We start from the raw sequence: 25,563 nt of genomic DNA, 5'->3' as shown, positions 1-25,563 counted from the left end.
AAGTTTCCTTGGGATTTGTGCCTCTCCTCAGCTCCTGCCTGGACTCTGCCCACCCTGTTCCTGCAGGGACCTTTTGCCCATGTCCAGTGACCTCTGAGTTTGCCTGGAATTTCCGGGTTCCGGAAAGCACAGCACTTTTGTCTGCTTGCAAGGAACCCCAGCCTGCTGGGGTCACCGACCACTCCCCAAAGTGTGATAATGCGGATTAGGGCAGGTGAAGTGTCAAGCCATGTCCTCCTTACCACCTGCCCAGCTGGCACAGCCTCAGTCTTGGACTAGCTGCCGCCTGGATGGGCCTCAAGCTGCTCTCCCTGTGGAGTCTCCGTAAGTGACCCAGGTCCTCATCGTCCTTGCAGTCCGCCAGACCCGCAGGCTGGGGGAGACCTGTGGGCCGGGGAGGAGAAAGATCACCACAGAGCCTCCCTGCGCTCACCGAACCCCCGGGAGCAGGGACTGTGCTGCAGGCCGGCTGGGCAGTGCAGACAGGCACTTGGGCCAGGGCTTGCAGACACCCTAATTCCCAGCCTTCGCCTCCCCTCCCACCGCACTTTATTGGCCCCCTGTTTTCCTCAGCATCAGCCCTGTAAGTGTGGGTGGTGACAGCTGTAAATTAACATTACAGGTGACATCTGGTGTCTGAAGGTAGCCGGGGAGGACAGGTGAGGAGGCTCCACCTGGCTGCCCGCTGCCCTGTACTGAGCCAGGGGTCTCTGGGGAGGCCTTCAGCTATGAGACAGACGTGTGAGACAAGAGGGCATTTTGCGACATAATCAGAACCATGAGAGGAAGAAGGGGGAAGAAAAACATTAGGAGAGCTGAAAAAAGACAAGAATAACTTTTTCTCCTTTCTGGGTTGGATATTTCAGTCGCCCTTCTTTCCAGGTAAAATCATTACAAATCACACCAGTGGGGCATACTCCTGACTTAGGGGAGACCGTTATGCTTTGTTTTGTTGTTTATCGAGACACGATCTTGCTCTGCGGTTCACCTTGGCCTTGACCTCACGATGGAGGATCCCAGGCTGGCCCTAGACGCTCCTGCCTCAGCCTTCCAAGTGCTAGAATTGTGCCGCTACAGCCAGCTTATTCAGGAAAGATCATTCTGCTCCACCTCCTCTCCCCTTAAAAAGCCTGCAAGGAGATGGGCAGGGTGGCATATGCCTGTAACCCCAACACTGAGGAGGCTGGGGCAGGAGGATCACCGTGATTTTGAGGCCAACCTGGGCTGGACTCATACAGTGAGATCTTTCTCAAAAAAAAAAAAGAAAAGAAAAGAAAAGAAAAATCTATGAGAGAGCTGGGCATGACAATGGAGGCCTATAATCTCAGTACTCAGGAGGCTGAGCAGGAGGATCACCGTGAGTTTCATTTCTAGACCAACCTGGGTAGCAAGACTGTCTCAGAAAAAGGAAAAGAAGAGAAAAATCCAAAACACGTTCAAGAGGAAATCAGGTCTGCACTGGCAGTTTAGAGATCTAGTCTGAATTTGTAAAACAAAGGACTGGCTCAGGAGTGCAAGGATTCCTATGCAGAGCCTGATGGCAAATACTGCGGCACGACATGGGGCAGGAGCACCCTGGGTGGGCGGCTGGAAAACTTGAGTGGTCACAGTGGCTCAGGACGTCCCAGAGTCCCAGGCAACAGGGCCAGAGTGAAACAACAGAGCTTGGATTCTGCTCAGCATCAGGAGGAAGCCTACTCTCCCGGATGGGCCCTGGGCTTGCCCACCCCCAGCCTCAGGTGACGCCATGGGCTTCCCTTCCCCGCAGGCTGCCTGGGAGAGGCCATTAGCTGTGCTGTGGAGGGAACTTCGGTGACTGAGCAAAGCCATCGCGCAGTGGACCCTGTTCTCCCATACAGTGACAGAGTCCTAGGGAAACCTTGCTCTACTGAAATCTTATTTTACTCCTCCCAGGGTGAGCTGCCTGGCGAAGCTCATGAGTGCACAGTGTAGGGCTCAGGATGGAGGCTTCTCTGCTCACCCTTCCTTCCCTGATTTGATTAGGCACCGCTCCATCAGGCATTTTTGTGTAAGGATAAAAATGCCATTCTGTTTAGGGCTGCATAGTACTCCGATGTGGTGCGACAGCACATGGATAGGCAGATGTGGAAATAGCTCTAGAATCAAACGGATTCCAAGGAACTGCTTCATCCAAGTGCAGAGGCCAGGAAGCCACGCAAGCATCCCCCTCTAAGCTGCAGGACATCTGAGAAAGGTAAGGGTGAAAATTCCAGTCCAATGGCAGAAGACCACCAACATCTCAGCTCAGGCAAAGAGAGACACCCAGCCTCCCTCTGGCTCTTGTTGCTCTGCCTTGGAGAGGGCGGGTCCCTGGAAGCTCCCTCCTGACTGATGCAGAAACAGCGGGGAGGTGAGCAGGTACAGGGTGTGTGTATGTCCTGATCAAGCTGAGGCCTCAAATCAGCAGCAGGTGATGGGACAGAGCCTGGACCCTTGGCACCAGGACCCCTTCCCTGGTCCCCTGCCCTGCCCTGCTCCAGTCCGATCCTGCCTCTGTGCCTTCGGTGCCCAGGCAGCCCTGCTCCATGTCCGCAGTTTCTGTCCCGTCAGCGCTGTGGTCTGGATGCCCTTCTCTCTCCTCCCTCCTCCCTCCTCCCCCAAGGCCCAGGGACAGCCCACGGGGGGGGGGGGGCGGGGGGGCTGTGCCAATTTATCCACTCATTAGGTGTGCGGTGCTCCCATCCTGATGCTAGGGCTAAGAGCAACTTCCATGAAGTCTCTCTCTCTCTCTCTCTCTCTCTCTCTCTCTCTCTCTCTCTCTCCTCTCTTTCTCTCTCTCTGTCTCTCTCTCTGTCTGTGTCTCTCTCTCTCAGCTCTGGCATGCAATTTTAGCACAAAGCCTGGTAACTTCTTTTCTGAAACCCCAAAGGGACTCCCCCAGGAACAGAAGCCTGCTTTGCCTTAGACCTGAGGTCATCATGTTTAGACAGAGCCTGATATTAATTTTTTTGGCAATACTGGGGATCAAAAAAAAAAAAAAGGGATTTAGCTCAGTGGTGTAAGTACCTGCCTAGCAAGTGCAAGGTCGTGAGTTCAATCCCTGGTATCAAAAAAAAAAAAAAATACTGGTGATCAAACCCAGGGCCCTTACACTGAGCTACACCCCCAGCTCTGTGTGTGTGTATTTTTTTTTTTTTTGAGATAGTGTCTTGCTAAATTACCCAACCTGGACTCAAACATGCAATCCTCCTGCCTCAGCCTCCAAGAGTGCTGCGATTACAAGCACCCACCAGTACATCTGGCTCAGTATTGCTCTTAAATCAGGTAAAACTGTCAGGCACCACTAGGCATGTATGATGGGTCTAGGCAGCTGAAAGGTCAGGTGTGTCTGAACATGCTTCTTCCTGAGTCAGTGCGGGGGATCAGCCAGGCTTGTCTAGTGCCAGGGCTCTCACCTGGGCCCCCTGAAAAGTGCAGACACTTTTGAGCCCGTCCCAGAGGCTCCTGACTCAGTTTCTGGGCCCAGCAGCACACACTGGGCCTCCTGCCTGAACCAGGGGAGCCCACCACATTGGGGTGCAAACCGCAGAGGTGGAACAGCCTGTGCGGGCAGCTGTGTGTGTGTGGTGAACACTGGCTCAGCTGGAAGAACAACTCGGGTTTTCTGAGTCTTGCTAGCAGACACAACCATGCACTTTGCCCTTTCTTATCACTGAGACAAAATACCCGACCCTGAAAGTTAAAGGGGGAAAAGGTTTGTTTGGTTCACAGTTAACGAGAGTTTCAGTCCTAATCAGCTGGCTCCATGGCAGGGTGATATTGCAGAGGAGAAACAGCTTGTGGTGGGCAGAAGACGACCTCAGCTCTTACCCAGGCTGCTCAGGGCAGGCAGCACTCACACCCTTCTTCCCAGCACCGCACCTTGAATCAATCCCAGTATCACAGGCTCTAGGTCCAGTGCCTCTGAAAAGCCCCACCTGTGACCACATGTGGCTTTGGGGACACCCAGACACAGGCCATAATGCCCCTTTTGGATACTGAGGGGTGAAAAGTTTTGATCAGAGCCTCTCAGAGCAGAACAGAAGCCTGGCTCCGCAAGCTGTTCTCAGGATGAGGGCTGTCCTGTCTGTGGCCAAATCCTCAGCCTAGCAAACAGACATGGGAGATTCTGGTGAGTTAACTGCATGGGGGGAAGTGCAGGAGCTGTGGTCAGACTGCAGCATTTCATATCCTCTTAAACTCTACACCTTGGGGTCTTCGTCTGTTGTGTGTTGCAATAATAAATTATTCCAGACTGCTTTAGAAACAAAAGGAGTTTGATTTATTTATTTAGGTGCTGCACCTAAATATCTGAGAGAACCAATTTATAGTTCACTGTGGCTTGTAGTTTCATGGGCTTCAGTTCATGGTTACTCAGCCAGGTTGCCTTGGGCCTGTGGCATCCCAGTTCATCACTTGGGGAGCACATGGCAGAAGAGCCTGCTCACCTCATGGTAGCCAGGAAGCAGAGAAAGGGAGATGGGAAGAGCTGCGGCCCAGTGGCCCCTTTAAGGGTGCACCACCAATAACCTTCCTCCCACTGGCCACCTGTTAAAGGTTCTGCCCCTCAGCTGGGCATGGTGGCTCATGCCTGTAATCCCAGAACTCGGAAGGCTGAGGCAGGAGGATCATTGTGAGTTCGAGACCAGCCTAGGCTACAAAGTGAGCCCAAAACCAGCCTGAACTGCACAGAGAGACCCTGTCACAAAAACAAACAAAAAAATAAATAAAGGTTTCATCTCTCTTAGTGGCACACACTGGTGACCAGACCTTCAAGTCACAGGAGCTGTTGGGGGAACCTCTCTGGATCCAAACTCCAACAGCTCAGGGTTGGGGCAGCTGGAAAATCCACACAACATGGTGCTGTATATGTGGAGAAAGCACCATTGCATCATGGTGGAGAATGATTAGCAAACCAGTGGGTGCAGGAGGGACATGGGTGCCAGCAGGGAAGCAAGTGTGTGACGAGGGACCGGGCTCACTCTCACAGCTGCCTGCACTCAAGGGTCCAGCATGGACCTGTGGGGACTGTGTTAGTCCTTCCCGGGGCACAGTCCCTGACACGCCCAGTCCTCAAATCTCCTGCATCATAGTGGGATTTCACTGGAGACCAAGCTTCCAGCACCTGGCCGTGGGAGCTCACTTGAGTCACACCCCAGCCACAGCTCTGGAGTTGTAAGGTCAGCACCCCTTCCCTGACCATAGTGGGGGGGGGTGTCGGACCCTAACCAGGCTCAGAATAGGTGCAGCTTGGGACGACCAGGAGAATACAAGGATTTGTGGGGCTTGGTGGGGCCAGGAAGGGAGCCCTGGGAGGGGACGGAGGGTGAGGAGTCTCAGCCTGGCAGGGTCTCTGGATGTCTCTGTCCATCTTAGATCTCAGTTGGGGTGGAGAGGGGGTGGTCTCACGGGGGACTGGTTCCTGGCTGTGCAATGGCCTAGCAGACACCGACTCAGCCACACCTCCTGTCTCCCACATCATGACACACCCCAGTCCTTCCCTGGCTTCCCCACACCCAGCCCTGAGCCTGCTTCCCTCCAGGCTCTGTCCCCAAGCCCAGAGAGAGAGGTGTGAGCTGCTCTGTTCCAGCCCTGCCCAGCTACCACCCTCATCCAGGCACCCGCTGGACCCTGAGGGAGGCCTGCTGAGTTCCACGTGGCCCTGCTGTGGCAGAGGCCCCAGGCTGCACACCTGCCGGTTTAGACAGTGAGATTTTAAATACATGGATGCAGAAAAGAGTTTCCCTCAAATCCACAAAGGAAAGAAATGTGATTCCCAGCACTAAGCTCACAGCATGTAAACTTTTCCCCCAGAAAAGATCAAATAGAGTAGTATGGGTTTTTTTATATTGGTAGAAATACAGTGGAAAACAGATTAATAATTAAATGAGGAAACACAATAGTATATTAAAGTGGGAATATAAAATTACAAAATTGAACCAAGTTTTAGATGTGCCTTACTTTCTTTCAAATAGTTATATTCCCATATGCAATTACCAAATAGTAAACACAGAAAATATTCTACTATCCTTTTAATCCCTGTAATCCCAGCTTTTGCAAGGCTGAGGCAGGAGGATCGCTGTGAGTTGGAGGCCACCCTGGGCTACATAGTGAGATCATGTCTCAAAAACAACAACAAAATTTGAATATTTTTACTATATAGAGTATAATTTCTTTCTTTCTTTCTTTCTTTCTTTCTTTTTTTTTTTTTTTTTTTTTTTTTTTAGACAGGGTCTTGCTGTGTAGTCCAGGCTGGCCTTGAACTCACAGAGATCTCCTGGTTTCAGCCTCCAAAGTGATGAGATTATAGGCCAGGCTACCTTGCTCATTTTAGAAACATTTACCAAATCTAAATGGCTACAATTTCCTTTTCCCTGGAGCACCTGTGGACACGGGAATGGAGAGCTGCTAACAGCTGGCACAGCTTTCCCACAGCCTGGGACAGCGAATGGGGCCAGCAGATTCAGCCAACACGCTGTTCTCTGTAACTATTACAGAAAAACGTAAGGTCCAGTCTGGCTGTTTCCTGCAGCTGTGGCATGCTGCCCTGGCTGGCCAGGAGCTCAAGATCCTCCCATCTCAGCTCCAGGGGTGCTGGGCTGACAGAGGTGCGCTAGCCTGGCCACTGAGTTGGTTCCTCTCTTCCGCAGAGGTAAATGCTGCTCAGGGCACTGTGGGTTATTCCCATGCAGTCTCCCACACTTCATTAACACCGGCGTCTGCGGGTGACGTCTCCGAACGAATGCATAGGTGGAGCCGTGTATGTTCTCTTGCAATTTTCCTTCTTAGTACCCTTGAAGTTAAGTTTAACCTAAGATGCACATCAAACTGTGCCTGGGGTGGGGAGATCCTCACTGTTTGCTCTGGAAATTTCTACTTGGCCACAGCTCCTGTCCCGATGAGCTGCCTTTGGTCTGTGGCTGGAAACAAGAACAGGAGAAATCCGAAAACACTGCGACAGGAACAATAGGGAGGGAAAGAAGAAAGCCAGTTCTGTAACCAAACCAAGAGTGCAGGCCTGGACGCCTGTGTCCACTGCAGGGGCTGCCTTTGAGGGTGGCCGCAAGGCTATTTCCATGCGGTGCACGTCATCCTGCCCAGCTGTTGCTGGGAGTCAGTGACAGACAGTGGGTGACAGACAGTGACAGTTCTGAGCCCCCTCTTCCTCTACCTATTTAGAAAAAATACATAGTAATTTCTCGTCTTAGAAAAAACAAGAACAACAGCCCATGGAAGTTTTAAGTGCAGGAGAAAGGCAAACTGAGCAGTCAGGCTTCCTTTTCCCTAATAACCTGCAGACGGGGCCACCCAGCTCCTGCAGCAAAAGAGGAGAAGAGGAGAGCTCCGGGGCCATGGTGGCAGGGCACACCCTGGTCCCCAGAATGGTGACAGCTTGGCTCAAGCTCCCTACCTGGGGTGATGAGATGGACAGAGGCCAAGGGAGCCTGAGAAGGGAAGTGCGCAGTCTGAGGTGCTCTCCTGGGACCTGCACTGCTGGCAGGTGAGGAGCTGGAGCTCTGAGCAGCAGGGATTCGCTTTCCAAAACAAAGCTGGGGAGAAGGGGGAGGCAGCAGGTCTGAGGTTGAGAGGGCGCTAGCTTTCCCACCATGGGACTGGAGCATTTCTGAAAAGAACCTGAAAAGTGTTTGCTTTTTAACTTTTGAGATAAGGTCTCACTATGTAACCCAGGCTGGCCTCCTGCCTCAGCCTCCTGTGTTCTGGGATTATAGGGGTGCAGCACCACACACCTCTGAGAAGTGCTGCTTCCAACTTTGTGGCCACAGCACCTCTGTGGAGAACACCTCCCTCCTTCCCCCTCCCCTCCTTTCTCCCTCCCTCCCCCCCTCCTTTCCTCTCTCCTCCTCCCCCCTTTCTTCTCCTTCTCTTTTCCCTCCCTGCCTCCCCCTCTCCTCCATCCCCCTTCTTTCCCTTTTCCCTCCCTGCTGTCTCCCCTCTCCTCTCTTCCTCTCTCCCCTCCCTCCCTTAATCCTCCCTCCACTGTCTTCCTTCCCCTGAGCCATTCTCTTTCAGCTCTGAGCTTTGTGTGGCCCATCCACGGGGGAAAGGTGAGGCCTCCACCCCACAGGTGGTGCTGCAAAGTGAGATGCAGCAGCACAAAGGTAGTAACACAGGGCACCCCCCTCCCACCCCTTCCCTGCTGCCAGGAGCCTGGCCTCCGCCCCTTGAGGCAGGATACATGCCCGAAGCCATCTTTGTCCATCTGTACCACACACAACAAGCACCCCAGTTGCAACTTAGACACACAGTTTACCTTACCTGGCTCTGGAGGCAAAAGCTGAGACAGGGTTGTCCGGATCTCCTTCCACAGGGGCACGCATGCCATGTGTTAGGGTTCCTATATGGGTGTCCCCCAGCCTCCTGCACTCATAGGTGAGGCTTTGGGAGCAAGCTGAGTCGTGGTCATGATACTCATCACTGGGTCGGTCCACAGATGGGTTTAAGTGGATGCTGCTGGGAGAAGGATGCTGGGGGCGGGAGAGGTCACTGGTGCATGGCCTAGGAAGGTCATCTCCCTCCTTGAGCCATGATCCCTCCCTGTTCCTGCCACCATGCTGTGCTATGGACTGTCTCTCCCCTGCCATGTGGCTCTGCTCTGCCTTGGAGCAGCCAACCATGGGCAGAAAACTCTATGCTCTGTGAAAATGGTAAACCTCTCCTCCTGTCATTAGCAGTGGCCCAGAACTGTGTCTTGGTGATGAGAATCTGGCCGAGACACCGTGCATGATGGCCCTACTCCACAGCTGAGTCACTCCAGGACTCCCCTCCGTACCCCACCATCCCGGGGCTCACAATTTGACATGGATGAGAGGGGCCACATGTACAGTCCAGGCTCAGGGTCAGGCTCAGTCAGGGAAACTGAGGAGGTGAAAAGAATGCAGGAGCCTTTGTAAATGACCTCGGAGGACAGGCTGATACCAGCAGGACACACAGACACTGCAGAAGGGGTATGCTGAGCGCCCGGCTCTGGTATGAGAAAGGCATTGCAGAAATAGCGCTAAACGCTGAGAAAGACAGGTTGGACCCTGAGGGGTTTCAGACTCAGCTGTGTCCCCAGCAGTCACACACCAGCGCCTTGTCGGAATGAGGCCTTTAGTCTCACCAGAGGCCCCAGCTGATGAGAATGGGGAACCCAGACTCAGGAAAGGTGACTGAGGTCAGCAACCTTTGTTACTACAATGTCTTTTTTTCTGGTGGGGGCAGGAGTTACCAGGGATGGAGCTCAAGACCTCATGCTTGCCAGGCAGGCGTTGTACCACTGAGCGAAATCCCCAGCTCACCTACACCGTTCTTGAGCCTACATAAACACTCCCCTGGAGGCCAGGTCTGGGGGTGCTCACCCATCATCCCAGCACTCAGGAGACTGAGGCAAGAGGATCACCACAAGTTTGAGGCCAGCTGGGCTACATATCAAGGCCCTGTCTCAAACAAACATCCCCCCTAAGGATGGTGGACCTCATTCTCAATCTTTGGCCAGCCCCAGAGCTGCCTCTGAGAAGGGAACCCTGGGAGTCTTCCCCACTCTGGAGAGTGGGCTCAGCACCAGGCCTGAGGAGTCTCTGGGCTTCAGTGTGGACAGGAAGATGGCTGTGTTGGTTTATTGTATTTTATTTATTTATTTTTATCGGTACCGGGGATGGAACTCACGACCACCTGCTTGCAAGGCAGGTGCTTATCCCGCTGAGCTAAATCCCCAGTCCCTTGTTGGTTTATTTTTTTTTGAGCCAGATGCAAGAAAATAAATACACTGGAGTCATCTCAGCCTCTGAGCAGAGTCTGGCAGGGCGCCTGCAGCTGAGGGGCAAACGAATGGTCAGCTGTTTTCTGCTTCCCACTGGGCCCAGCTCCCTGGCGGCCAAGGCGTTGGCTGCGGTCATGTCAGGACACAGGGCTGCGGGCTCCCCGACCACTCTGTGCCCGCCTACAGGTGGCGCTGCTGCCACAGGGCTGCCAGGGCACCGCCACCTCTCTGCCCTGCTCTGCGCCTAAGGCCTCAGAGCCGGACTCTGTCTTCCTCCCTCGAGGTGCTGCCTGAGGCCTGGGGGAGCAACCCCTAACCCCACCACGCCCCCTGAGCTGGAGGGAAGACTGCACTTGTGAACTAACACAAAAGCAAAATCTAAAGCTCCTCCAACCTCATCACTGGGAGCAGAGGTGGACCCTTGCAATTCCAGCGAGTCTAGGAGGCTGAGGCAGGAGAATCCCAGGCTGGGCGCAACTTAGTGAGACCCTGTCTTGAGTTTTTAAACATTAAAATAAATAAATAAGGGCTGGTGATGGGGTTCAACATGAAGGCCGTGGGACTGGGGTTCAATCCCCAGTACAAAATAAAGAAATATAAATCAATAAAAGTGGTTGATGAGCTGTGACCCGAACGACCCTGGCCAGGCCGTGCACCAGAGGAAGGACACAGAGGCCGAATTCCTGGTCCCTGCCTGCTCCCAGCCACAGTGTCTCTTCCCCAAAACTGTCACAGAGCTTGGTGTCATCGCTCTGGCTCCTGCTCCCCCCCCCCAAGCATAAAGAAATTCCAGGTGGCGCCAGGCTGGCTATGGTCTATTCCTTCTGGGATGGCTCCGTCCGTCAATCAATGGGGGAAAGGGACGCTCTGATTCCTAAAGGAACGCGTACATAGGGCTCTCCAGGTCGTGACTCCCTCACCACTCTTCCACCCAGCTGCATCTCCGCGCTCGGCCACCCTGCCTTGATTTGAAGCAGAGAAAGGGCCGCTTTCCCTGGGTCCCTGGGCCCACAATGCTGCAGACTCCATGTTACAGAAAACTTGAATGACACAAACTTGTTTTGTTCTTGGGGTGTTCTTTTGTTCATTCATTTGTTTGTTTTGTCTTTTTGAGACAGAATCCCACTGTGCAGTTCAGGCGGGGCTTGAGCTCACTTTGTAGCCCAGGCTGGTTTTGAACTCGACACGTTCTTCCTGCCTCAGCCTCCTGAGTGCTGGGATGACAGGCATGCGCCACCACAGCTAGTTTAATGAAATAAACCTGCTGAGTTTCTGTCTTATTTCCTTGACTTTTGTCATAGGAGTGTCAGCCGTGACCCTGGGAACAGGGCCGAAATAGACGGCATCTCCCACCCCTACAGACAGGCAGTGAGCTGGGTGGAGCGCGGGGCTTGCTCCTCCCTGGGTCCCCACTGCCAGGTCAGCCCCAGCATGGCAAGCTGTTGTCTTCTTGGCGTGGCTCTCTTTCCCATCCACATCTTGACCTGCCTGGTGAAGAGGAGCCTTGCTGAGCTCTGTGTTCCCCTTGTAAAGAGTTTCCAGGGCCGGGCACAATGGCACACGCCTCTACCCCCAGCACTCCGGAGGCTGGGGCAGAAGGAACATCATGAGTAAAAGGTCAGCCTGGGCAGTACATGAAACCCTGTCTCAGATGGATGGCCATGGAGGGGCAAGACCCCCAGCAGTGTGGCATTGCCTGCCCAAGGCCTCATCACCATTCCCTGCCCCCCCCCCAGACGTGTGCTGAGGCTGTCTTTGAGGACAGCGGTTTTGAACAGGCCCTCAGAACCACACACCCTTTCCGCCCTCTTCACCCTGGTTTTGGAATTGCTACCCTGTCCAGCCTCAAGGTGTTGGCCAGCCTCTGTGTCCCCTGAGCAAGGCTCAATCTGGTGGGAGCAGAACAAGGCCCAAGAGCTGCAACCCCGCCCCGGCCCCCTTCCCACCTAGGCTGAGGCAGAAAGCTCCTCTCCCAAGGCTTGGATGGGGGGTTCCCTATGATGGGGTACCGGAAGCCAGGGCCATGCTCTGACCTTGTTCAGCCCCCAAGAAGTGAGCTGGAGAGCCCCTAGGGTCCTGCTGTCCCCCACAGGGTTAAGCTGATGTTCGCTTTGTTTTGTTCCATATTTTTGAGACAGGAATGCATGACTCAGCGCTCTGGGGCTCTCTCAGAGGGGATGACGGGGTGCACAGTCCTCTGGGGCTCTCCCAGAGGGGATAGGGTGCACAGTCCTCAGCCCTGTGAGTTCTGAGTCTGCAGACCCCAGCGTGAAATCACAGGGCGCAGCCATGGTATGGGCTTCTCTGTGACACATGACAGCCCCTCTAGTGATGATTTCACAGTGGGGCCAGCGGACCTGGAGCCAAAATCAACCTGTCCTGCATATCAGCCTATCCTCTCGGGCCTAAAGTTAAGTCACAACCGTGCAAAGCAGGCTTGGGCTGGAGGCTGCGGTCAGGCAGGGCGGGTGGCAGGAGCTCCTGGCCCCTTTCCTCCCTAGCCTCTCAGGCCTGTCCCTCTCACGGGTGCAGAGTGAAGACCCCACTGGGCAGGGCCCCCTCTGGACCTCCATGCCCGTCCCCAGGGTTCCCAGAGCAGGCTGGACACCAAGTGGGAGAGGGTCAAGTTGCCAATATCTCTCTCCCTAGCACTTATCTCCGTTTATAACCCCACACCATCAGTGATAGGTTAGTATCTGCCCCTGCACCAGCCCATAGCTCTCCCACCTTAACCCTAGGCCAGGCCCATGGTGCCCCCTGACGAGTTGTAATGACTGCATAAACCATCATGGCCGACCCAGGAACAGCAGTCTTCTCGAAGCTTCGCAGGGGTTATTATCCCATGGATTCCTTGTGGGGACCCTGGGAAATAAATGCTGCATTGGGCCCAGGGGCCACCCTGAAGGATGCAGAGATGGGGGAGCCAGGGGTATTGTGCAATTTGTTGCCATGCTAGGAGCACAGTACAGGGCAGACACCAGTCTGTCCCTCCAGCACACAGCCAGGTGGAGTGGCTGTGGCCCCTCCCAGGCAGCAGGGCAGCTTCCTGTGGGGATCCTGATGTCAACCCTGGGCGGTTTATTCTATCCCTGCTGTATGGTTCCTGCGACCTGAGCATGATGTCCCCATGTGACTCCAGGCGACTATAACTTATCTTTTGGTGGACACGGACGGTGCTGGGCTGACCACAGTCCACAGTTTGGCTCTGTGGTGTCCAGCAGAAGACCTCGCTCTGCACCCTGAGTTCAGACCCCATAACGCCAGCTGCCCGTGGTGCAACCCTGTCTAGTGATGTGAGTTCCCTGTCTGTCCTGGGTCGCTGGCCATGAGGGGATGGATGGCTGGGGACTCTACCATATGTCCCATTGCTAAGCCTGAGGCTAGTGATGTTCACCAGGACAGCTGTGTTAAATGCACGTTGACTCTGTATTCTTACCCTGCAGTGAGCTTACCCTGATGGAACCCTGTCATGGACCCAGGAGGACCTGTAGTTGTGCTTATGATTAAATACAGGAATGCTGCGGGGCAAGGGGAACAGGTTCTCAACCTGGATGTGGTGGCACATGCCTGAAGGCAGCATGCATGGAGAGGCTGAGGCAGGAGGGTCCCAAGCTTGAGCTCAGCCTGGGCAGTTTAGCAGTAGACAGCGTGATAGCTTTGTTGCCTGGTTAGGGTTTAGGTAACATTTGAGCTCTGATGTGAGGCTGCTGGGAGCCCCACCTGCACCCTGCAGCTGTGTTCTCTGAGGAAGGAACTCAGCCATATCTGGCGCCCCAAGGAGCCCACTCATGGCAGCGGAGCAGCCCTGCGCAGTGGGCTGAACACTCCCATAGCACAGGCCCAGGGGTCCGACATCCCCCGAGAAGGGCGGCATGTCACTCTTCCTAAGGAACAGGGCCATCAGAGCCCTATTCCAGGCAGCCACGTGCTCCCCGAGTTCATTCCAGCCCCGCACAGTGGCCTTTGACACCCACAACCCCCTCAAACTCCCCACTGGCACCTGGACTTCTCACTCAAGAACCCCAAGCCCCGCCCTGCCCCCCCCCCAATGCCCATTCCAAAGCTGCCTCCAGGCTTCTGGGGATCTGTTCCAGCAGTGTCTCCCTGGCTTGGGCCACTAGGGGCAGCCAGGACCACAGGACATCTTGTTGTCCTCATCTTCTCATGGCTCGGCTCTGTGGCTGGGACAGCTTGGGTCTCTCTGGGCTGGGAGCCTCCACTGGGTCTGCAGGTCCCCATCTTCACTTCTTGCTGTACCAGGGCCACCCTCTAACCTGGTTCTAACTGGCTACCTCTTTGTGGAGACCCAATCTCCAGACACGGTCCCCTACCCAAGCCCGAGGGTGGGCACAGCTCCACTAGGAGTGACCCCTGGGCTCCTTGCTCCGTATCATCCCGGTTCCCATGCTGGTGCCTGGCCCTGCTTTGTGCACTGAGCCCGGCTGGCAACGGCAGCATCACAGACTCCACGGCAATGCGGTGACTCGGTTTCCAGATCTTTAATCCCCCACCAGTCACCTCAGGTCCGAACATTCTCCCCTGCCTCCCCAGCCCACCCTGAGCCGAGCCGCAGACAGTCCTGGGCATGCGTCCCCCAAAAGCAAATCAATCTAGACCCGGATGGTAAAACCCCCAACTCCCCCTGAGGCCTCAGAGCATCCTGGTCTCTGTCAGGTCCCTGCCAGCTTCCTAGAGAACCTGCATGGGCACCCCGCGTCAGACACCCCGAATTCAGCCATAGCACGTGGCTGGGTAGAGAGGACTCAGTTTCTCCAGGAGGCACGGTGGCCATGGGGCCCTAGGCGGCCGTATGCGCCCGCTTGGGGCAGAGCGACCCCCAGGGCTGGGAGGGTAGGCTGAGCAGCAGGAAGCAGCCGCCCCCCAGCAGCAGGATAAGGCCGGCGGCCACTCCACAGCCGAGGGACCAGGAGAACTCACAGGCCACGGGTGGGCCCGGGCCTCGCTCAGGACTGTCCCCGGTCCCAAGCAGGGCTCGCACGGAATGCCGGAACACCTCCACACTCAGCAGGAGCAGCAGGCCTGCAGGAGAGAGGACAGGGTCTCAGGCCTGTGTCATACATGCTCAGGTGCCCACCACTCATGCACACAGCCCTCTGGGGGCTGGCAGCATCTGAAACAAAAGATGCAAAAGCTGCTCCCAGTCCTAGGTCTTTGTCATGGCTTCCCTGGTGTTCCCCAAAGCTCGGTGTGCTCAGAGGCAAGGCGCCATGGTAGGCAGACAAGTGCCGGAATTGGCAGTGGGCCTGGGGCTCAGAAGAGGGGTCTATGGGACCTGCTGGTTGCAGGTGTGGCCTGGACCCATCCGCATCCCCCACTTCTGACCTCCAAGGCTTGAACTGCTCTCTCTGGGTTCCTGCCATGCACCTGGTGGCACTCAGGGCCACACTCAGTTCGATCTTTATACTGTGGATGCCAGGCCTCATGTCCCAGGGATGAGGAACCCAGACAACACACCCACTCAGCGCTTTTCTCTTTCTTTTGGGTTCCCTCCTTCTTCCCCTTCCATCTTCCTTCCTTTCTCTCCTTCTTTCCCAGGGCCTTTGTGCTGAGCTGTATCCCAGTCCTTTGTGAAAAGTTCTATTTCAAGCCACAGGTCTTGCTAAGTCACCCTGCCTGGCCTTCTGACCCCCAGGGCTCACCCCGAGCCACAGGCCCAGCTGGTGACTATCCCTAAATAGCTGTGCGTGTGGCATTTGCAGTGCACAGAGCCCACGTCCCATCAGTGCAGGTTCCACCCAGTACCACGGGGTCCTGTGCAGGGCTCAGGGCTGGAATCTGGCCTGGGCTGGTGCTCATGGACAGTGAGGTCCACTGTGTTTCCTAAACACCTATAGCAGAGCCAGCATTGTTTGCAAGTTGGAGATAAACAAGGAGCGAGACACAGATTCACAGAGATGAGGTTACCACCAAGGGAGGCTGCGGGAGGGGGCAGGTGCTAGGGGCAGAGTTTCAGGTGGGAATGGACTAGGGGATGTCCCTCCACGCACACCTGGGAGTGGTGAGGATGGAGGTGATAGGGTGAGCGTGTCTCCCTGGGGTGGGGGAATACAGGTGCGCTCACTTCAGCGCACATATCCTAGAAAAATACATGGGAATAAAAAAAATGCAAAATTCCCGCCTATCATCCCAGGACTCGGGAGGCTGAGGCAGGAGGATCATGTTGAGTTGGAGACCAGTCTGGGCTACAAAGTGAGTTCAAAGCCAGCCTGAAGTGCATTGTGAAACCCTGGCTCAAAAAGAACAGATAAATAAATAAAGGCAGAATTCAAATTCAGACTCCACGAAGGTGAGACAGTAACAGTGACCGCGAAAGAGAAGAAAGATCAAGCCCAGGTTGATGTAGTTTGACTTAAGAAGTAGGAAGAGAAAAACAGATGGCGGAAACAGATCAAATATGATCGAGGAATGGTTGATATTCAATTCTCCAAAAGGAAGGTGGCCTTGAGCAGTAGCAAACACACACCCTAAAAGGACAGAAAAACAGGAAGAAGGCACAGGACAGAGCACTCCCCTCCTGTGGCTCCTGTTTGGCACTGAGGCCTCAGAGGGGCCAAAAGATCAACTAAGGATCACAAAATTCCAACCACCCCAGGGCAAATGAGAACGCACAAATGCACAAAGCAGGTAAGTGTGACAGCCAGGGTGACAGAGAGCAAGTAAAATGTGACTTTAAATGGAGCGTGGTGCTACACACCTGTGACCCCAGCACCAGGAGGCTGAGGCAGGAAGATCTATGCAAGTTCAAGAGCAGCCTCAGCTACAAAGCAAGACCCTGTCTCAGAAACAACAAAACAAAACTGAGGCTCAGCACCCTGCAGACCCCCAGAAACAGACATCTCACTGGCCAGACCTTTTGATTCTCAAGAGGAATCAGAATTGTTTCAGCGGTCATTTCGTTTTTGTCTTTGAGACAAGGGCTCACTGCGGAATTCAGCTTGGCCTCGAACTCTTTATGTGGTCCAGGTTGGCCTCCAACTCACAGCGATCCTCCTGCCTCAGCCTCCTAGTGCTGGCCACCCTACCGGTTCTTCCTTCATCACTTTTCAACAGGGTCCTGGAGAGCACACCCAGCCAGTAGCTTGAGTGCGTTGTTCAGCAGCCCCTCTGAGAGACCATCTCTGCCCCACAGGGCTCGGTTTCCTGTGAAACTGCTGGCCAGCTCAGGCTCCCACAGCCACCTGCTGAGGTCTCAGATGAAGACACACACAGGATGCCTGAGCAGATCGGCATGACCTCTGCCCTCAGGGTCCTGTGCTGTGCAGCAGGACACCATCCTGAGTGAGCTGTGTCCCCTGCAGAAAGTACTCCGGGCCTCAGGGTGCGGCCACAGATGGAGCTGAGATCCCCAGGGGATGATTAAGTCAAAGAGAAGACAGTGGGAGGCTGGCTGGAGCCCAGCAGCCCTGGCCTCCTTGTCACAGCAGGAAGTCTGGGCACAAGCAAGGACACAGCTGTCCATAGCCTGGGGGAGAGCCAACCCTGCCTGTGGCACCTTGAGGGAAGTAGCTTCTGATGGCGAGTCAGGAAAGACACCCTGCTTTGGATGGGTGGTGCTGCCGAACCTGATACCCCAAGACCAGCTCAGGGGACCCTGGGGCCACTGCATCCTTGAGGAGGAGTCAGAGCCCACTGGACACCAGTCAGACACCCACTGGGGCAGGAGAAGCCCCCATAAGCATGCAGAAGTCCCTGGTTTCCATCTTGGACCTGCCCAAAAGCTTCAGGAGGTTGAGGCAGGGGGATCTCCGGGAGTTCCAGGCTGATCTGAGCTACAAAGAGAGGTCAAAGGCCAGCCTGAACTACATAGTGGGACCCTGCCTCAAAAACCTGGGGCCAGGCACCCAAACAGAAATTGACAGCACCTATGAATGCATCTGAGAGGAAACACATCACCTGGACACATCCACCTACAAAACCTCCAGAGTCCAATCTGCCCCAACCTCAACGTAATGGCAGTGATCACACCGTTCAGTCCGCCCTTGTGTTTGCTGGCATAACTCACAGACCTTCTCCTAGCACCCTAGCACCAGCACCCAGTTCTGACCAAGCTGCAGCGTCCTCCGTGAAAATGGGAAACATCTCACCACCACCATCATCATCACCACCACCATCATCACCACCATCACCACCACCACCATCATCACCAACATCACCATCATCACCATCACCATCATCACCACCATCACCACCATTACCATCATCACCATCACCACCATCATCACCACCATCATCACCACTATCACCACCATCATCACCATCATCACCATCATCACCACCATCATCACCATCACCAGTATCACCACCTGTTGCCACAACTGTCACCATCATATTTGAGCAATTCCTATGAGTCCTCAATTATGAACTTAAATGTCATTTTCTATTTTTGTTTTTTGGTATTTTGTTTTGTTTTGTTTTGTCTTTCTTGAGACAGGCAGTTCAGGGGACTCACTTTGTAGCTGGCCTCAAACTTGCAGTGGTCCTCCTGCCTCCAAGTGCTGAGATTACGGCTGTGCACTACCTCACCCGGATAAATGTCACTTTCCTGGGAAAGCTTTCCAGCATGCACCAGCAGCGCACACCCGAATGTGCTGCACCGTGGCTGTCATCACAGCTGCAGTTGACCTGCTTCCTCTTGTGCTTGGTAATTATTAGTCTCTGTCTGCTGGGGTGGAGGCTTTTCGACGGCGGCACAGCACCTGTCTTATTCAGTCTCCAGCCTTGATGTGGCCTGGACTGCAGAGGTACCCATAGGTACACAAAGTATCAGGAGGGAAAGCCTGTATAATGAATTATTTTCCCTTTTATCTTAGAAAGCATTTAACCCAACAAAGAAAATAAGGCCCAGAAAGAAGGAGAAATCTCCCAAGTTCACATGTGATCCAGAGCCTAGCTTGGGGCACAACCTCAACACTTGGTTCCAGCTAAACAACCGTCCTGCGTATGGTGCTCTGGGCCTAGGAGGACCCCACAAGAACACTGCAGTGGTCACTGCAGTGGAAAGAAGTCAGGACAGGGGAGACCTGGCTTTGAGTCCCGCTGCTGCCGTCACTGGTAGTGACTTCGAGAAATTCACCTGACTTGTCTGTCTACTAAATGCAGCGAGGGCCCCCAGACCCCCTAGACCTCCCAGAATGGTGAGCGGGGGCTGCACGGTAAACTGGAGGCTCCGTGAGGCTATGTGGACCTTCAACTCTAAGCTTGCAACAGCCCCAGCAGACGCCAAGTTCAGACTGCATGGAATATTTGGAGAGGCTCTGATTCTTACCCAGCTGCAGGCTCCCCCACCTCCAAGTGTACAGCAGTGTAGGGACTCCAGATCCAGTCCAAAAGAGTGTGTGGAGAGCATCCAATTTGCAGCCCAAAACAGGGTTTCTATAATTCTTGAGCTCTTTCCAGCTCCTGATATGCAACGGTGCTTACAGATTCCACTCCCTATCATGCAATAATCCTTGGAGACCCCAGGTCCAAATCTAGAACAGCATTTGGAGACCCTTCAATCCTCAGCTAATAGCAGGGCATGGAATTCTCTCATCTTTGAGCTTACTATAATCTTTGGACTTCTCTCCAACTTCTAGCATGCAGCTGTGCTTAAGAGCTCACCACCCATCATGCAACAGTTTGTAGACATCCCATCTCCCAGCATGCAGTTTGGAGAAACCACCTCCCAGTATGCAGTGGTGTACAGAGAACCCACCTCCCAGCATGCAACAGTATATATAGAGAGATTTCATCTCACAACAGTCCTTGGAGATATCAACTCCCAGCATGCAACATGTTCAGTCTCCAGGTTCTCAACTCTCACCTGAGAGGCCAAAGCAGACAGCTCCCACTCGGAGCAGAAACTCTGCACCTTTACTGAGCACCATGATGATACAGAGGCAGCCCAAAGCCATGACCGCCAGGCCCAGCACTGCTATCACCGCAGCTGCCAGGTTCACCTCTGCGAGGAGGGAAAAGGAAGAAGCAGAGAACACAGAGTGAGGACGGTGGAGAGGGCACTTCAGCAGGAACCCAGAGCTGGGAGACGGAAGATTTGGGACTTTCCAGTGGGCGGTCAGGCCATTCACCTGTCTGGGTTAAGTGCCTGGGAAATGAGAAAGGCACACTTCTGGGTGTTCCTGTTTGGGCCCGAAACAGAAGGAGACCCAGCCTGAGCAGGGGGCAGCAATAATGGGCAGCAGATCCAAAGGAACAAAGAACATTTCTCCATCCTCATATCCTCTCTGTTTCTGTCTCTCTGTCTCTCCTTCCTCTTCTTCCCCACCCCATTCTACCCCTTCACCATGAGGGGAGTTGCTCTGCCCCACCACGTATCCACAGGCAGCACAGCCAGAGCTGTGGACTGAGGCCCACAAACTGTGGGCCTGAGCCAACCTTTCCTCCTCTAGCCGTTTCCCTCAGGTGCTTGGTTGCAGTGCCGGAAAGCTGACCAACTCATGGTCCAAGTCTCACTGTTGAAGGGACCAAGAGTCAGATGGGGTCCGTTAGTTGCCCAAGTCACAGGCAGGGAGAGGACAGAGCCAGGATTGGAGGGAAAGGGGAGACAGCCCCAGTGGATGCAAGGTGAGGCGGTGAGGCAGCAGGGGCGACAGCTGGGAGCAATGGCAGAATGATCCGAGTGGGACTTGGAGAGGTCCCAAGTCCCAATCTCCTCTGGAGGAGCAGGGCACGGGCCTGCACCCTCTGGACCCTTATGAGGACGTAGGGTGCACAATGCAGGGCTGCGCTCACGCGGGTAGTGCAGTGCATACCCTGGGGGTCTCATCGCCCCAGACTCAGTGCCCACCCAGCACCCCCAGCACAGAGGAGAGGTGTGGGCGACCCGCTGCGTGTGGCCTGTATCAGCAGTGTCCTCCATGGAGCCTCTCCACAGAGCAGCTGAGAGTCCTCTGCTGGGCCCCCCAGGCACGCAGCAAGCAGAGAAGCCACCTTCTTCATTTAATTTTTTATTTTTTGGTGCAGGGAATCGAACTCAGGACCTTATACTTGCCAGGCAGGAAGTCACACCACTGAGCTATATCCCTGGCCCCCTGCCCTGTCCTTTAAACGTAGCCTTTACATTTTAAATTTATCCGGGTGCGGTAGTGCATGCCTGTAATCCTAGCACTCAGTAGGCTGAGGCAGGAGGATTTCTACTAGTTCAGTGGCCAGCCTGCATTACCTAGGAAGAGCCTGTCTCAAAATATGAATTAATTAAAAATTTATTTAAATTCAATAAAACTTAAAACTCATCTCCCAACCACATCCTGTGCTCAGGAGCCAGCCATGGCTGACAGAGGCAGAGGCCAGCTTCCTTCACCCAGGTGATTCTGGCGGTAGGGAGAGGATCCCTCGGGAGTCAGGCTGCGGTATGATTCCTGCCTCTGCCACGGCTCGGGAAAAATACCCCAAGCCTTTCCCAGTTTCCTTCTCCTCTGGGAAATGAACACAAAGCCCCTCAGCTTCAGGCTCACGGTCCCAGCTGTGCTCAGCACCTGCCAGGTGCCCTTCTGAGAGATATCACGGGTGTCCACAGAGAGGGCTGGCCACCCCCAGTCACACAGCGCCCTCCCCAGTGGGTGTGGGCGCAAAGTGCTCACCCTTCTTCGTGGTTCTCTGGAAGATGCGTGCGTTCTCCCCCGTGGTAAAGAATTTAAAGTAGGTACAGTTGGCTTCTGTCAGGGAGGAGACAAAAGGGATGGTGACCAAGGGCACCCCCATTCACTCAGAACGGGATACCTAGCAGCTCACCAGGTGACAGCGGAGGGACACAGCATCCAGAGCCACATGTGCCACCTGCCACGGCACGTGGCGGAACCAGGGCTCCGAGGTTGAGGTCGGAGCCATCAAGCTCCCTGGGTCCCTCACTTCCTGTCTTTTAAATGAGGTGCTAATCTCTCGCCTGGCTCCACAGCATGGGCCTGCCCAGAGTCAAGTGGGATTAGAAAGGGATCATCGCTTTAGTCAGCAAAGACACTGAGGTGAGGCCACCTCATCCCGCCTCGGCCAGTGCACAAAGGGCCCCCACAGATTAGCAGGGGGCAGAGGCGCCCAGCCAGACAGTGAGGGCAGGACAGGCTCCGTCCACTCTGGCAGGACTCAGAGAGCTCAGGCAGTAGGCGGGGGCCGGCAGGCAGGGCCAGGCGCACGGAGCTGGACAGCAAATATGAAAAGGGCGAGATCAAGGGCAGCGGCAGATCAGAAGCGGCAGCTGGAGGGGGCTGGCACTGGGCCCTGTGGAGAGGACTGCACTTTATGAATGAACCGCGCTGCACACTGAGCAGTGAGGGCTGTGTCAGGGCCGGGTATCACATATGACCAAGCTCTCATGGGGCCAGGCACCGAGCGACCTTCTAGCCATCTCGCTGTCGGTACCCCATGATGTGTGCACTAGGGTGAGGTCCCCCAAGGATGCGTCTCTCAGGTCCTATCCCTTCACTGAGGGACTCATGATGGTACCTCATGGGGGATCCACAGTGTGCATCCCCCAAAAGCCACCAGGAAGCTGAGGCAGGAAGATTGCTTCAAGCTCAAGGCCAGGCTGAACTACATAGTGAGACCCTGTCTCAGAAGACAAACAAACAAGCAAGCAAGCAAAGAAATAACAAGGCAGTAGGAACCCATCCAGGTGTCCACCTGTCCAGGACTAGACAGATAAAGCATGGTGCCTCGGGGTAAATCACTGCGAACATAAAGGAAATCACACAGCAGGACAGTGGGGCCTGGAGGGCAGAGCTGGGCAAGAGATAGATTAAAAATAAAAAACAGGAGAGACTAGAGCATTCATATCACATATGCAAATTCAAAGATGAGCCACTTACAGACGCATAACTAGGACTATACATGTGTGTCAGACGCAGGAAAGAGTGCGGTCAGGAGCAGGGTGCAGGGTACACCCCTTTGATCTCAGCACTGGGGAGTCTGAGGCAGGAGGAGCACAATAAGTTGGAGGCCAGCCTGGGTTAACAATGAGACCAAGGCAAGCGCTGTCTCAAAAGGACAAACAAAAACGCTCTCTGTGATATAAATGTAGGAGTGCAATGCATTCAGTTTTGTGTGCATTACATTCAAGCTGCCTTCTACTTCTCAAGGGGCAACTTTCTAACCTGCATTTTTGAGCCAGAACTTGTCTCAGAATTCACCTGAATTCACTCTCGCAGTACACAGAGTGGGAGACTGAGGCAGAGGAACGCAGGGTGCAGGAGCCCAGGTGCCCCACAGACCAGAGAAGGGCAAAAGTGTGCCAGTCTCTGCATAGCAGCTGCTGGGAGACACGGTCCTCATGCCGTGGGCCACCACTCCAGGACAGTGTGACACACTGGGTGTCCCACTCTGGTTACTGGGCTCTGGTTACTGGTGATGAGGGGCCTTGAGTCTCAGGGCCCATTTGGGGAGCTGGTGTGAGTCAGCCCCACAGCTAAGGGAATCTGGAGCGGCTTGATTTGGAAGCGGGGCGGTTTCTGAGATAACCTTTGGGCAAGTGCGCCCTGCAGGTGGGGTTACAGGATGGTGTCCTTTCTGGCCAGTCACAGGGACAGCTGGGATGCAAGGGGCCCCCTTGTCTGCAGTGGGGCAGGAGGCAGAGTCTCCATGCACACAGCAAGCACCTTTGGAACCCTTTTCCAGATGATTAAAGTGCACATTATCGTGGGAAGAGCAGCCACGCCCAGGACTGCAGCACCCTGTAACTAGCCTGGGGCGACAGACTGAGCCCCTGGGGTTTCTCGCTCCCCACACTTCTGCAGAACAGGGTGCGGTGGGGGTGGGGCAACACCTCACAGGGCTGCTCTGACAACCCCCAGTGATTACACACCACAGAGTACTTGGAACACATCTGGCTTCTACCTAAGCATCTCATGTCTTTATTATCAGAGAATCTTGCCATGCCAAAACTTGGGGTCACTCTGCCTGGGGCCCCGAGACAGGACAGACAGAAGCAAAGAGTCAAAGATAGCAGGTCTGGCTGGACACAGAGCTCACACAAGTGCAGAGGGCCTGCGTCCTGCACCCCACTTTGCGGTCATGCACCAGGGTCACCCCACTTTGGACCCCAGGGCTGTAAAACTGGAGACCTGAGGGGTAGGGGGAGAGGCCCCAAGGCTGGGAAGTGTTACCAGGAGCACAGGTAGATATCCCTGAGGGGCTCTGAGGGGTTTCCCATGTGTTCCTGGGGTCACAGAGGCACAGTGTGCTGCCATCAAGCCCCATGGGGTACAGAGAGCTCCACTGGTGTGAGTTGAGCCCCAGAAGAGCCTAGTCCTGACTCTGAGGTGGGCACACAGGAAACTGCAGGCCCTCCTGCCCCCGCTCCCTGCCACTGAAAAGCCACATAGATTCTTCAGGGAGGTGGGTGTTGGGGAGGTGTATAGGCTGTCCCCAGGGTGATCACTCTCTGTGGGTGCAGGCACAGCTGGATCGTGGGCACAGGCTCTAAGCTGGATGCAGTGCTCACCTGGGCAGGGCACCCCTTGGGGCTCAGATGTCTTTGGGGCAGTTTCCTCGTCACCCCCCACCCCTGCAGGACGCAGCCCCGGGTGGGGCGGCTCTCACCTCCAGGCAGCTCAGCAGGGCCGCAGGTATCCCTGTCGGCAGGCACATCCGCCTGCCACAGCCGCTTGGTGCAAACCTTCCACAGCCCCAGGTGCGCAGCCTCGCAGACGGCGCTGCCGTTGGCCTTGTAGGTGTTGAGCTCCACCCAGAACTCGGTGCCCACCGCCAGCACCGACAGCGTGGCACCCATGACAGCCAGCAGCAGCGCCAGCTTGGTCTTGCCTTCGCGCTCAGGGCTCAGGCCACGTTTCTGCCTCCGGCCCCGGGCTGCCCGCCGCCGGTCCTCCTCTTGCATGAAGAAGTTGGACCACATCATCATCCCGGCGAGGACGGGGCTCAGGCGTGCAGGGGTCCTGGGGGGCGGGGACTGGAAGGGGGCTCTGTGCACGCTGGATGGTGAGAGACTCCAAGGGAACTTGGGCAGGGGCAGTCGAGGTCACCCTTGGGCTTGGAAGGGACCGAACTATAGACCCCCAGGCCAGGAAGCCAGGGAGGTTCAGATGTGCTCCTGGGGTTGGGGTTGGGGTTAGGGTTAGGGTTCCCGCAGGAGCCCCAGAGGGAAAGCAGGTCCTCAAGGCCGACCACCTAGGGCGAAGGGCTGAGGTCTCCAAGCGTTTAGAGATCTGGCCTGGGCACCTCCGGGCTCAAGATCTGAGGATGCAGGACTCGGCGCTCCAGGGGTGCGCAGAAGGAGAAGACTGGGGTGCCCAGGAGAGGCCTGCAGCAGACCAGCACAGCAAGGCTGGGGATCAGGGGGCAGCAGCTGAGGTGAGGGCTGGGGTTCTACCATCCAGAGGCTGCCGCCGCTGGGGGCTTTTGAAGGGGTGACTGGCTTTCTCCCACGGGCAGGGGGAAGCCCGGGGTCCCCACTAGGGCTGCTGCCTGCACTATGACCTCCAGGCAAAGTGCCCCACGTGCCCAGGATTACTAGGGTCCCCCGGGGACCGCGCTGCCCCCTCCCCAAGCTCCCAGGCTGCCCAGCCGCACCGGCTCCACGCTGCACTCCAGGCCTCCCACGAGTGTCTGCAGCCCTGGCCCTGGAGCTCCTCCTCGGCGTCCCCAGCTCCGCAGCCTGGACCTCGGGCTGCACAGGGACGGGGCTCGCCCCGCCACCCCCGACAGCTATTTTGGGCACAACCCGTAAATAACACCGCACCTGTCGCTGGTGCCTGTTGCCATAGGGACCCTGGGTATTTTAAGGGGACAGACACCGATGGGGTAAGGCCTGCTGGAGGAGGGGCTGGAGAGGGTCT

The 25,563-nt window shown here is 55.3% G+C and overlaps 1 protein-coding gene across 1 annotated transcript; it reads right to left on the bottom strand.

Moving 5' to 3' along the window:
* Positions 1–14,244: 14,244 nt before the first annotated feature.
* Positions 14,245–25,436, bottom strand: Cacng6 (calcium voltage-gated channel auxiliary subunit gamma 6). Its single transcript, XM_003465574.4, has 5 exons — positions 25,298–25,436; positions 24,311–25,028; positions 21,361–21,435; positions 19,584–19,721; positions 14,245–14,800 (listed from the first exon to the last, which is right to left on the bottom strand). Exons 2-5 carry the CDS (start codon positions 24,627–24,629, stop codon positions 14,559–14,561), a joined length of 774 nt encoding a protein of 257 aa, XP_003465622.2. The 5' UTR covers positions 24,630–25,028; positions 25,298–25,436; the 3' UTR covers positions 14,245–14,558.
* Between the last annotated feature and the right edge of the window lie 127 nt (positions 25,437–25,563).

Source organism: Cavia porcellus, unplaced genomic scaffold, assembly GCF_034190915.1.
Source record: "Cavia porcellus strain 051 isolate PalLab524CR breed Dunkin Hartley unplaced genomic scaffold, mCavPor4.1 scaffold_7, whole genome shotgun sequence".
Classification (NCBI taxonomy): Eukaryota; Metazoa; Chordata; class Mammalia; order Rodentia; family Caviidae; genus Cavia; species Cavia porcellus.
This window is presented reverse-complemented; position numbering and strand designations above follow the sequence as displayed.